This window comes from Orbicella franksi, chromosome 5, assembly GCF_964199315.1.
Source record: "Orbicella franksi chromosome 5, jaOrbFran1.1, whole genome shotgun sequence".
Classification (NCBI taxonomy): Eukaryota; Metazoa; Cnidaria; class Anthozoa; order Scleractinia; family Merulinidae; genus Orbicella; species Orbicella franksi.
In genome coordinates, this window is record NC_138149.1 from 13106251 (window position 1) to 13120126 (window position 13876).

At 37.7% G+C, this 13876-nt stretch overlaps 2 protein-coding genes across 2 annotated transcripts; one reads left to right on the forward strand and one right to left on the reverse strand.

Annotated features, from left to right (window-relative positions):
• The first annotated feature begins 6332 nt into the window (after nucleotides 1-6332).
• Nucleotides 6333-8108, forward strand: LOC145488710 (uncharacterized). The gene is made up of 2 exons (XM_081467631.1): nucleotides 6333-6743; nucleotides 7378-8108. The coding sequence occupies exons 1-2, from the start codon at nucleotides 6727-6729 to the stop codon at nucleotides 7694-7696; spliced, it is 336 nt and encodes a 111-aa protein (XP_081323757.1). The 5' UTR covers nucleotides 6333-6726; the 3' UTR covers nucleotides 7697-8108.
• A 3531-nt stretch (nucleotides 8109-11639) lies between these two features.
• Nucleotides 11640-12680, reverse strand: LOC145486775 (putative G-protein coupled receptor 21). The gene has a single exon (XM_081465484.1). The coding sequence runs from the start codon at nucleotides 12507-12509 to the stop codon at nucleotides 11640-11642; it is 870 nt and encodes a 289-aa protein (XP_081321610.1). The 5' UTR covers nucleotides 12510-12680.
• Between the last annotated feature and the right edge of the window lie 1196 nt (nucleotides 12681-13876).

A 13876-nucleotide genomic window follows, 5' to 3' on the forward strand; every position in this document is an offset into this window, starting at 1 on the left:
GAAGCAACGAAATTTAGAGATTCGAGCGAATATTCGGATTGTGTGAAAACGTTTGGGCAAAAAGTTACCTCCCTTGTCAATGTCATATGCATATGTAAACCAAAAAAAATTTGCAGAGCGCAGAAAGGCCTAGGTACGAGTTTAGCGCTACAGTGTTACGTAGGTCTTGTAGGTAGCGGTTGTCGCGTAAGAAATGACAGCAGTAGGCAAAGGTAAATTGTATATTCTTTTCATTCCTTTATGGCTCTCTTCCTACTCAACAAGATCGTGTGTTCCCTGTGGTTTACGCGCTCTGATTGTCACACTCGTGGTAATTTTCATGAGTTTTAGTTCAGTTTGAAAATGCGTCAAACCTACGAAGGCTTTAAAAAGCAAAAAAAAAAAAAAAGAAAAAAAAATCGATGTAGACCTTTGTGTCGAACATTAAGCAGGATGACCAGAATTTTAAGGATCGTAACTTACAATGCGACTTCAAAACTCCGGTTTTCTTTCACACGATCGCTTTTTCTCAGTGTTTTCGTTCGGCAGCTGGCACAGGGAAGGGTTATCGATTAAACGAAGCACTCCAACACGCCCAAGGTTCAATTCAACTTTTCTGTAGTCTTAGTCCGGGAATTTTTCTGGACACGGTACTGGAAACGTTGCTTAAGATCATGATACCACAACTTAAAAAGTGCGTTAAAGCAGTCTTTGACCTATAAAAAACACACCTGGTTTTGCACTCAGACAATGAGCGATTTTCACAAATTCGCTGTAATTTCAGGAACGCTCCATGCAATATTTGTTTGGATAAAAAGTCCTCTGGAATCATACTTAGCCTGTGAACAGGTTCACGGCGAAGGCGAGAAAAGGAGCAAACCTCTCCTTTAGCTCCGCCCGTCTCTTTTTCTTCGTCCTAAACCCACAGTTAGTGGCAGCTCAGAAAAAAGCTACGAGTGCTAAGATGGAGGAATTTTCTCTCTTAAATGTTGTTGAAACCTTTGTTTAAAACCAAACAATCTGACATTGTTATTCCGGCGTTGTATCGTAAACACGAAAAGAAGTAGAAGGAGATGTTATACTTTGAAAAAGTTCACCCTGTCATTTGTATAAAATACGTTAAAAAGCACAAATGCTAATTAACGGTCACAAGGCAGTTCTTAACGGCAGATCTTACTGTTATTCCTGAGTGTTCAAGATTTGATCCTTCCGCCAGTTATAGAGCACCCTCACAACAGCCATATTGGTTTCCTCAACCAGTAACATTTCATTAATCTTTGCTGGGAACAGCGCCAAAACGCGGAGACGTCACGTGAAAAACGCCCTCATTGAAAGGATCAAAACGATCCTTAGTTAAACGTTTTCTCCCAGATAACATCCCTAATTGGTAATATGGAGGTAGCTTTGTCCGATTTACGCCGTATCCGTGAATCAGTTATACTGATGGGAGAGATCGCAAAACGAAACAAAACCAGCAGGCCTTCCGTTCTGGCCGATAAACCAGTCATATTGTTCACTTCTCATTCCTTTATGTTTGAGGACGCTAGTAATATTTTTAGGGTCATATGAATTTGATTTAGAAAGCGCCCATTTGAATTCAAAGTTTTCATATTTAGACGAAAAAATACGGGCACGAGTAGCCCTCAGAGAATATCTTTTAATTTTATGACTGCGTTAATTTTATCTTAAATCTAAATTTCCAGCTCATAATGCAAGGCTATACAACGCTACTTTGTCCATTCAAAGTGCTGACGTTTGCAAATTTGTTTCTCGATCCTTAGATACCAAAGATACACCATGACCGTGAACGCCTTACAACATCTTTATATGGCGTTCACCCCGTCAAAAAACCAACGAAAAAAAACGAAAATCACCCAACGCCATCTAAGGGTGTCACGAACATCAAATGTATTTATAAGAATATTCATCAAGAATATTCCTTGCTTGGCTTTTTGACGGGGAGGAAGAACTTCCCGGACGAGGAATTGGTTTTCAGCAAACCAGCATCTACAATGAAAGGTATCCACTTAGCTTAAAAGTAATTTATCTTATCTACCATGGGCTGCACGCCTGAGGGAGCCTAGATTTTCTATAAAATACTTTCCGATGTTTTTTTTTTTTTTTCAATATCTCAAAGTTGAGCGCTCGTAGCTCGATAGACTAAGCGCCGAAGGTCCGCTTGTGACAGGCTATGTCCGGGATTGTCCATGTAGTTGTACGAGTCTTAGTTACAAACTGTTACTTATACCACAAAATACACCACAGGTGTTGAGCCTGTGTCTGTTTGAAGCATACCGGTCGTAAGGCCTAAAATTATTTCATTATTTACAAAGAGCTGTTAATAGCTAAGTCTATCTGTTGTAATATTTCTTGCTCTCTGAAATCGACATTAATGTTGTTATGTGTGGTACTTCTTTTAGCAATTCCTGAAGTTCTTCCTCAGCCAATTGATACACCCAACACTGTACTTGGTGATTGTACGAGCCAAGAAGGTAAACAATGTCACATATAAAACATCAATTCAACAAATTGACGTCAGATTTTCATGCGTCTGTCCTGTTATTGATGATGAATTTCGTCATAACATTGTCAAAGTAGCTGTGGATCCGCAGTGGATCCGCAGACTACTACTACCTGTTATAAGATAAGATAAGATAACTTTATTTATACACGGTTTTTCACGATAACAGATTGTCAAATTGTCCGCTCTCGCTCGTTGACGCATCGCATAAATTATAAATTCATGTGTCTGTCCGCATATCGACGATGAAAATTAGCCAATGAGCGCGCGAGAATTTCTGCAGATATCGTAAAAAATAACTTTTTGACATTGATTAATAAAATCGCGCTGAACTTATCAGTTAGCTGTAGAAATTTAGCTCATGGTTATCTTCAATTTATCCATTGTATTAAGCCTTAACTACGCATTTTTATGTCCTTGTAAGTAGAAACATTGACTTTGCTAAATGTACATGCAGAACTATTTCTTGCTGTCAGAGTACTCATACTGTACTCATCGTGTAATTTCATTTCTTTTTTATCCATTCCAGCCGTTCATGAAGTTCCTGAGACAATCCCAGTCTCTATCAAGCTACTGGATTGTCTTACCTATGAAGGTAGATATAAGTAAAAAGAAAAAATGCATTCGAATCTAGTGACCCATCAGGCCGGTGGTTATCTGCGCCCCCACCCCCTCCCCCCGAATGCGGTGTTAGCCCACCACCAGCATCTGCTTTGCATTTGTGAGATGCTGCGAGGTGAATACCTACTTATTTTCATAAGTAATTTCTACTCATTTTATTTGCCTTAATAGGTCTTCATGAATATGGCTTCCACCTTTTTACGCTCGATTCCGAAAAATACTGTACCTCCGTCGAGAGCTCAGAGTAAGTGCTTCGTTTTTTATTTGTTGTTTTCTGGCCTTGCTAGATGATAATGGAGATATTAATTTTATTTGATAGCCCAAGGAAATTGTAATCGTCGTTGCGTTAGTCAGAGCTACTAGGGAGCTTAAGCAATGACGACGGCGACCCCGAGGACAACGCCTAGTAAAAAATGAATTTATATTTTATCATTGAATTTCGCAATTGCCTAGATCTATTCAGGGCGCCTATTGGTCTCAGAACTTGCTCAAGCTAAATATGTAATGCCAGCGTTCAATTCCAAATAAAAATACGAAAAATTAGCCGCCGTCGTTCGCGTTCTCCAAAATGCGCAGAACTTAGTCATTTCACGTTGTTGTTGTTGTGCAGAGGACGGCTAAGAAATGTACAAAGTTTTGTAACGCACGTGCATCGCCATTGTTTTGCTCATTGACGTTCTCGTTGCCGTTACCGTCGTGGTTTGCTTAAGTTCCCTATTGGTTTACAGACAGCCAATGACAAAAAAAAAAATCGATTTTTTAAGAGTTCGAAAGCTATTTCCCACTATAATTTCGTGTTGATCTTTTTTTATTCATTCCACAGCTACATACCAGAGGCAATAAGTTGCCTGATTGGTCGGGGCAGGTTTGTCGTTGTATACAAACAAAAACTTGGTTACACTGCATACCTGCCCGATCAATCCGCCTATGCCAGGGATCTTTTTGACACTCTGTGTACCCGGTAGGTTTTCAGTTATTATATGTGAACCTTTCAATTATTTTCCATGAAATAAATGTCTTCACTCAAAACCTCTTCTATCCCCAAGGGCGATCTTTGTAATGTAAAAATTGTCATTGATTTTAACGTCAGTTTTAAACGAATATAATCGTAGCATAGTTACCTCTGTGAACATTTTCGCCAAGTTTCCTCTCTTAAATTAGACCAATTATAAATAAGTGGCTTTAAGGATTAATTTTTTCAGGGACATGCATGTATTTTATATATTGTGATACTGAGCTCAGTGAATGTAATGGTCCTGTGTCTAAGGGACTACTTCAAGAAACCCGCCAAAAAACGGCTTTAATACTTTATTAACTTTGTTATGTTTTTTCCTTATCTATTTTACTCAGGCTTGGCGAGCAACTATTGCGTATTGTATTCTACAATTCCTCTTGGTATGTTCAGGTCTGCCTTGACCTGCAAAGCAGGAGAAGTCGACAATTTTTTAGGTGACTGTCTAATTAAGTTCAAGGCCTTCTTATAATCCTGAGGTTGGCACCACACTGACCCACTTGAGTACACGAAACGAGCAAAAGTAGCTACAAGTAGCAAGCAATGTGTCAGTGAACGTGTTGGGCAATGCATACGCTTTCTATGCAGATATGATTACAAGTTATATGTAATTGCAAAGTTTCAATCTCAGTAATTTGTTGACAAGAACTAAGTCAGATTGCTGTTCATTGTACTAACACATCTTCATTCATATGAACGTATTCTGCCTTATATAGTGCGTTGATATTAAACTTAAGTGGAAACAAAACGCTGCGTTTTCGTCAATTGTGTCATTTTTTTTCATTTTGTTAGGTGAATCCTTGCAGTAATCGTTCAAACTAAACTATGAAGTGCAAATGAAACTAATCAATTTTGTTTTTATTTGTTTCGTTTTCATTTCAGCGTGGCAGCGATGGAGAATTTTGTATTCACGCAGAATCCAGTTGAACTCGCCAAACTGACAGGTAACCATTATTCCACAGATTTTTTTAATCATCAATGTTTCTTTTCATATTTGGTAACAGTGACTGTGTTCATGGAAGTTATGTCATGCAAGTTTTAAAAAGGCTGCCAGTTTTCTCAGACTAACCTTTGTTGCAGCCGGACTTGTCATAAAATCCCCGATATAGTCCGTCTGCGAAACGGCTCCTAAAAGCTTGTTCTGATATCCCGCATGGATACACGGATCTGCGTATCCATTTCTGATTGGCTAGTTTCTTACGCGCCTTGTGATTGGTCATATTCTTGCAAAATATATCACGCAATGTCAACAATGGAGTGACCGGCTTACACAACTCCTATTCACGTGTAATAGCCGCTTTAAAAGTTTTGCTCGAGCTAGTACATCTTTGAGGATCCGCCCCTTTTTTGTGGTACGATAGGGGGATCTTTGAGTATTTCGCTAAGCAATAATCCTGTGTTTTTATGAGGACTTTTCACCAGAGTAGAGCCGTTAGAGGTCATAGGTCTGTGTTGTTTCCGATGTTACCCGCGTGTAATTTGTAGATTTTGACACACCGCTTTTTTGCTACGTGCTTTTTGCATTTGTACTGCGAGATATGATTTAAGCTCTCTTAATATTAGCTATGGAAGGACAAAGTTTGAAATATTCCGTGAACATGTTGGTTACTGGCATTTCGTATTATTACGCCGCACCCGGCTGTGTTTGATTAAATGTTGCAAGTTATGCTGCTTCTTATCACGGGTGTCATTTATCTTTGTCCGGCTTCGCCAGAGAATTTGGTCTGCCATAAGCGATCGCAACTGCGATATTACAACGAGAACACTGGAACCACGAGGCTTTTCGAACAGAGCATCCGCAGCGATCGGAAGGCACTGAAATTCAAAGATTTACCGTCGCCCGTCGGCAAATTTACAAAAATATTTTGACCTTCAAGAAATTCGCGAACCGAGTTTTCCTGTTCGGGTAGAAGATTATCGATTTCAAACTGCTCTCGCACGGCTTTGAACGCTTTTTGCCAACCTTCCTCTGTAATTGCAGGCATCTTATTTCCAACTCGAGTTAGATTTGACGTTTAATAATCTACAAATCTACAAATGTACTTGGGAAACTCACACAAAATTATTTTTAGCATTACGTGTAGTTCCGTGATCGCTTTCGCAAGAATTATCCAAAGCGCGTAAGAAACTAGCCAATCAAAAATGGATGCACGAACTGCGGGATATCAGAACAAGCTTTTAGGAGCCGTTGCGCAGACGGACTATACCGGCGGTTTAGACTGTCTGCAAGACTTCCTTCGATTGTGTGTAACATTGGAAAGGGGGAAAGGGGGGAAAGAGGGTGAAAGAGGGTGGTTCTCAATCTACAGTGCCAGGGATTAGATGTAGAATAATGGAAAATTGAAATTGGCACTCATTTTAATCAACTGTCTTGTCGCTCATTGTTGGTTAGCTTGAGAAAATAGAGGTTTAAGAAGGGGTTAGCCTAATAAGTTTCTGGAGTGAAAATGGTTTGAAAATCACAATTTTTGGCAAATAATAAAATGATGTTGTTAATTTATACTTTCATGTAAAGTTGCCATAGACGGGACCTTCATAAAGATCAAGGCACCCGGTGTAGAACCTGAGTCATACATTTGCAGGAAAAGGTTTTATGCTTCACAATTGCAGGTAAATATTCTCATACCATTACCTAGCTATATGGATCAGTGAAAAGAAAGGAATTGATCAGTCCTCATTCTTTAACCAAGTACTAGTCGTACTAGTCTCTTTGGTGTTTTTGAGCCAGATCATAATTTTTTTCATGTTTCAATAACTAATTAATGCTTCGCCTACATATAGATTGTTTGTGACAATAACATGATCCTCACTGATGTATTAGCAGGTTGGCCTGGATCTGTCCATGATTCCAGAGTTCTCAGAAACTCTTCTCTTTTTACCACTTCTGCAAACAAGTTTCCTGGAGATTACCACATCATCAGGGATGGGAGCTACCCGCTTTTGAGATATTTTTTAATGTTGAACAAATATTTTTTTGTTATAAGCTATATGTTTAATTTCAGTTGTGTAGAGCAATTTTCAATTTTCTACTCTTAAAATTTCAATTCATCAATTATTTTACTTTACCCTCTACGTTAATTATTTCTGGCAGGATTTATTATTCAAACTGTTTTTCAAGTGGATTGCCATCACTATATGCAGTGTAGTATTCAACACAAGATTAAAATATTACCTTTTTGGGGGCAAACTATATAAATTTAAGAAAAGATGATTCTCTGATTTTATGTTTGCTCCTTAATTACAGATGGCTCATGACTCCTTTCAGGAATAATGGTCACTTACTGCCAAATCAGCTCCGTTTCAACAATACCTTGTCATTATCCAGACAGATCGTAGAGTGTGCAATTAGTCTTTTGAAGAGGAGATGGAGAAAACTGGGTCATTTGAACCATTTACGCGTAAAGCTTATGACTAAGATAGTAATGGGAGCCTGTGTCTTGTACAAATTCACTCTTATTCATGACGATTTTGATGAACGTTGCTTCCTGGATGATGATGATGATGATGATGATGATGATGATGATGATGATGACAATGATGATGATGTCCATGATAGCAACTGAAGAGACAGAGCAGCTGAACTAAAGCGTCAACATCTATCAAACATAATCGTCGGTTAATTAAGAAGTGAGACTTTTTGTCCTGCCTATGGGGGTACTTGGGATTTCAAGTAACAGGGATGATCAAAGGGTATTTGGAGGTCTTTGAAATTTTCAATAGTGAGTTTCTTTTTGTAGGAAAATTTGGCAAGTATTTTTTGGGGTGGCTTGATATGAATAGGGATTTTTTGGTCATTCAAAACAATCTAAAGATTTGTGGTAGTGTCTTGGCAGGATAGTTCTGCAAATAAAGTACAGCAAATATGTTTTCTTGTTGTTTATAGTTAACAGTCACGCTTTAAATTGCTGTTGGCATTAATAAAACGGGTTACAGCTATGTTGAGAAAGGTTGTCCAAAAACACGCAAGTGACAATCCCGAAGTGTATTTTGGGTAATTTTAAGTTCGCTGTTTCTTCACTTGAGCATCTCAGGGAAACCTGAAAATCTGTCACAAGACGCCATAGACAAATACGTAAGTCTGGGAGTGCTAAAAGAAAGCAACAGAAGTAGGTTCCACAGATTCAGTGTCATGAACTGAGTGTATTGATCATATCCCAGATTGGGATTGTGGCATGTACTTTTTTTCGGACACCCTTTCGAAAAAGCTGCCGGTGTGATTCATGTATATCATTTAGGGTCAGAAATTTGGCTTGGGAGTTTTTGGTTGTTAATTTTTGGGCCAGTGATTTTTTCGGGTTTTGTTGGAAGCCCAGGGGAATTTTTTGGGTCTTGAATTTTACAGTCAGTCGATCATTCCTGTCTTGAAATCCTGAGTACCTCCTGGGTTGTCCTGAATATGAGTTAAGGTGATTCCACTTAAAAAGGAAATTTAAAAAAACCACCAAATATGGTTGTCATCTGGGGACAAGAATGCGCATGAAACTACTCAGATCAATTCATCTATTGATTAATAAAAAACTAATCAGTTACAAGTCAGTGCGTGGCCAGATCCAATATACTCTCGGCTTGGGGTTTCAAATAAAATGCTTGGTCATCTATTAACAACTATATTTGATGGACTTTGCCAGGGGCCTGGGAATTTATTGAGGCCACTGTTTTCTGGGAGCGTAGCATTTAATCATGCAAAGAAAAAAACAAACAGTTGGGTATGAAAGGTTAAGAGAATCAACAATTTATTGTCAGTTTTTTGTTTGTTTTCCAAGTGTGGCCTAAAGATCACTGAAATAATGAGTACAATATTTGACATTAATAATACATTTCATGCTTTAAAGTAAAGAATTTTGCAGTCTTCAAAATTAATTAACGTAGATCAACCAGGTATGACTACAGCATAGCTCAGGACTATGCCCTTACTTGTGCCATAATTCAGGGATACTAGCTTGATGAAATAGTTGTATCAAAGCCTTGAATTTGGCCACATACCTAGTGTTATGTTTTTGGCTAAAGTAAATACATGTACTGGTAAATAGTTTTCAAAATCCGAAGTCAATTACATTTCAAGTATGGATAATTAAGAAAAAGGGTATGTGAGTATGCCAAAATATAGTTCAACTTACATGAATGGAGGGAATGGAATGGCTAATATTACTGTAAAGAAAATTAAATTTCGCAAATTAAAGTGCCCATAACGTCACATTTTTTGCTTTCTCATCTGATTCTTCATGACACCCAATTAACTTTCTCGAAAAAAAATTTCGATTTACATAAAACGTAATTTTTTTTATAATTTTTTAAAGACGTTCAAATTTGCCACCATTTTGGCCCACCATTCGCACCAATCTTCCTCGGTTTGAAGTGAGTCGTGACGTAGGTTCAAGGACACGTGATTTGGGGCGTAACTTATCTGACTTGAAAACAAGTGAGAATTTTGCTTCAGAGTTGTCTACATTTAGTTGAAAATGCCGGAAAGGTGCGTTGCCGCTCTTTGTCGCCACGACGTATGTATTTATATGCACTAAAGGTCAAGTGAGGTTCCTGAACCTACGTGACAGGCATGAGTCACGCAGCCATTTTGAGCACGTTATTCTTGTGATCAGCGGCAGGGGTCTATCACAAGAAAATACAATTTTGAACTTTCTAAAAATTCGTAAAAAAAAGTTGCGTTTTATCCAAATCGAACACTTTTTTCGCAAAAGTTCATTAGATGAAATGTAGAATGAGATGAGCGAAAAGATATTTTGACATTGACATTTCAACATAATCTACCTATTGCTGGTTTTCAGTGTCACGCCATTCAAAATAGATCAAAAGAACAATCAAAACCGGTCAATAGATAAAGTCCAGAATCTGGGAAATGAAAGAAGGTAAATATGCAAAGACTCCCGCCAAGATTCTGGTCACAGTAATTTTTCTTATGCAAGATATGCGGAGAAATTTTTTGTCCAAATTTATAGAGATTTGTATGGAGACGCCATGCTGGTTCCCATCCGTATGGGCACCAACATGGCGGCCGGAAAACCAACAGAAACATCTGTCACTGAGTTTTGCTACAAAAGCGTGAATTAATCCCTCGAGGAACTCTGAAACATTAAAATAATGCTTTTTCTAAGACATGAACTGTTCAGATAGCCAAATTCCCCAAAATATGTCGCTTTTTTAACCATCATGACAGCTATTTAGGCCGTCATGTAAATGCCGCGTCACGCAAAAGCTTAGAAATTCAAGCGTAGTGTATTACAAAACCAAGAACCAATGCGGAGCGCAAATTTTTTGAATATTAGTTTTCAGCTGCTCTTATACATCATTAAAGTAAAATTTCAGGAAGATCAATATTTTGTATTTTGAATTTTAGTGACGTCAAGTGAAAACCAGCTATATGGAAATAGGGCCAAGAAGTTGTAGTTCAAAGTACATTGCACAAACTGTAAGTGTTGTAAATATAATTGCCCAGCAAACGTACATTTTAACTTATTATCACATAAATGTGTAAATAAATACAAATTAAAATAAAACCATCTCGTTTCTTTTTCAACTCTTGAAGTAAATTTGCCCGAAATAGTTTTTTTGTCCTCATTCATTTCTTCAATCATCTTAACTTTTTCTTCTTTCTAACTTTTTTTCACTTCTTCTTTTTTCTCGTGGTATTCCTGGAGAAATGTGAGCATCTCTGATGCAGACCACCTGCTTTTGTGTTTCTTTGCTGGTCTTTTTCTGGGGGTCCTCTTTTGGGGTGTTTCAGTCGAGTAATCACCATTAGCAGAACTATCACTTTCCTCACCTTCATTTGACATCACACAAGATGAGGATATAGGTAGGCCTTACAGCTGCATTCATTGAGATCTCAGTCTATCAAGAATTATATGTAACGCACTTTAAAACGAGGAATGGCCATCCTATCTTAGATCAGACGTCGGAACAGCGATACGCAACTTGAGATCTTCCTCTGAACTTGATGTGGTAGTGCCTCAGTTCCCTGTCACGTTTCAGGACTGCGCCGGTTTTTATTTTTCCCCTGCGAAAGCCGAATTTGAGTAATTGTGAAACTTTTTTTTTTCTTTTTTTAAGTTTGTATATATTTTTAATGTAGCTGGGTTCATTTTTTTAAAAAAAAATTACTGTATATAAGTCTTATTATAGAGGAGCTACGCTTAGTGGAATACTAATAAACCTTTATTATTACTATTATTATTATTAGTAGTAGTAGTAGTAGTAGTAAATATTATAGCATTTTGTAAAGCTTAGCTCTAGTTTTTGTCACAATAAACACTCCTTTTTCATTATTGTTATGATTATTATTATTGTTATTATTATTATCATTATTATTATTCTCTTAGGGACTGTCACATATACTTGTATACTTATATGAGTGGAAAACAAAGAGACTTGGCGAGACATTCCACTGGCTCAAAGAAAATAAGATTCCTCAAAGCTGTTGCTATGAGGCGACGTTGCACCCAGCAGATAAGTCTAACTCATCAACTAAAATCTGATTCATAAACTAAAATTTCAATTTTGCGATCTCCCAGCAACAGCTCTTAATTCGATATTTCGTTGGCGTTTTCTCCAGAATTTCTTCAAAGCATCTTGAAATATTGACATCCCAAAGCTGTACACAAATGGATTAGCCATGGAATTCCCGAGCGCTAAAACTGTCACGAACCACGTAGCCACTGAAGACAAACACGAACAGAGCTCTTTTATCAAGATCATAACGCAGCCTGGCAACCAAAAAACAAGGGAAACAGCAATCACTATAAAGAATGTTCTTGATATTCGCAAAGCCTTTTCCGCTGATGCTTGCCTTCGGACATCTAAATCAAGAACTGGTCTCTGCAATCGCGAACAGATCGTTAGGTAACTTGCGCAGATAACCAAAAAGGAGAGAAAGGAAAATGAAGCGTAGGTCAGAACAGCATACGCACTGTCTACATGTATATCGTATATCGTCAGCAACAACAATCCACTCATACAAAATCCAGCAACCCAGATAACGCTAATGCTGTAAATGTAAGCTCGAGTACTTGTCACACGATGACGCAGTGGCCAGAAAACGGCGTAAACGCGTTCCAGCGAAATAAGAGCGAGAAACATCAGTGACGTACTGCTACCAAATACTTGGAACACCCACCAAGGACTTTCGATTTTCAATATTTCGTTTCCACCACTGGGAATTGTGTTGGTCGCGAGAATCAGAGCTTCTCCTAGTCCTACAAGTAAATCAGCCACAGCGAGGTTGATCAGGAGAAAAACCGTGCGCTTCAAACGGAGTCTCTGAGTCCAGAAAACAAAAATGGTGAACACGTTTCCCATGACGATGATGGTTACCTCAAGTGCAATGATTACGACGAACACAATAGCGGTTGTTGAAAGAAGCATGACTTAGTTTTTCTTGTTTCATGGATGTATTTTGGCTCCGTAATTCGTTTTGTTTCTTTCAAGCGCCTTTTGCAAAGGATTTCACGTTTCTCATTATTCTTATTAATCCAAGAACTTGTCTGAGAGTAAAATCCTCTCTTTCACACGACTGGAAGATAGTACGTAGGCTTCGACAGCTGCCAATTTCTCATCAGTGAGGTGTGAATAATGCAGTGCTATCTTATCTCTATTTATGTAAAACATATTTGAATTAGTTCATTTTTCCCCCACATTGAGGGGAATTCAACATTATATACTTCTTCCATTTTCGACGAAAGAAAATACAATTTGTCTTCATCTTTAACATGGTTGCATTTCTATGATTGTTCACCTAAATCATCGAAATTACAAAAGGCTGCATGTTCTAAGGATTTCTTAAACTGTAAAAAACGGATTTTTGATTACCAATAATTAAAAACCCACTTGCTTAACTTGTACCGTGGTCTCTTTTCTTCATTTTGTTTTTACTTGAATAATAATAAGTTTATGATCTGCACATTTATTTTCGTTGTAGGAAGTTCAATCATTAATCATTGGCTCGATTTAGAACATATTTGCAGCAAGCTAGAAAAACAGTGTTCAGAAAAATTGACAATACAAGCCGAACTTCGCAGCATCTGTTTCTCTATAAATTTTGAACTGTCGTCGTTTTTATTCCTTGCTAAAATACGGATGACAGTAAGTAAATAGACAAATGACACTTAGTAAATATACAGCGATAATTCATAAGCTAGTCTCCTTAAGACGTGCTAATTTTCGTGAGCTGAAAAACAACAAGGCATGAAAACAATTTATTCAGTTTACGTTATACTGTATCAAGAATTTTACACTTTCTCTAAAATTTAGACCTAGAACTTTAAGAATTACTTCTTCAAATGTTGGGTACGACAATGCTATCTTGGAACAAAACCAGTATGTGTTTTTTTCCACATTTGAAAGCATTAAAAAACGAGCCAATATTTCACAGATGTGATAAACAGTTTAAATTGTAAAATACTTGTATAATGGATTAACCTTCAAAGACGGTAGGTGCGCTTCTGAGAGTCGGTCACCATCTGAATCAAACTTTTTACTAAGCTTCGTCCATTTTCTGTTTTTTCAGATATTTTCAAATGTATTTTTACCAAAATTAAACGGCAATGATAACTTAGTCCATTGATAGTATTTCAAGATAGTTGAGGCTAGGCATAATTACAGGTATATCCAGAGAGAAATGTAGTCTCGGACCTCAGTTCAACATCAGAGGAGTTGTGCTTGCCTACCTGTCTCCTTTCACAACATGAGTGGAAGTTGTGAAGACATAAACTATATTCGTTAAGTTTCTAGAA

Coding starts and splice junctions, on each gene's coding strand:
- LOC145486775 (XM_081465484.1), bottom strand. CDS start 12,509: ATGCTTCTTTCAACAACCGCTATTGTGTTCGTCGTAATCATTGCACTT.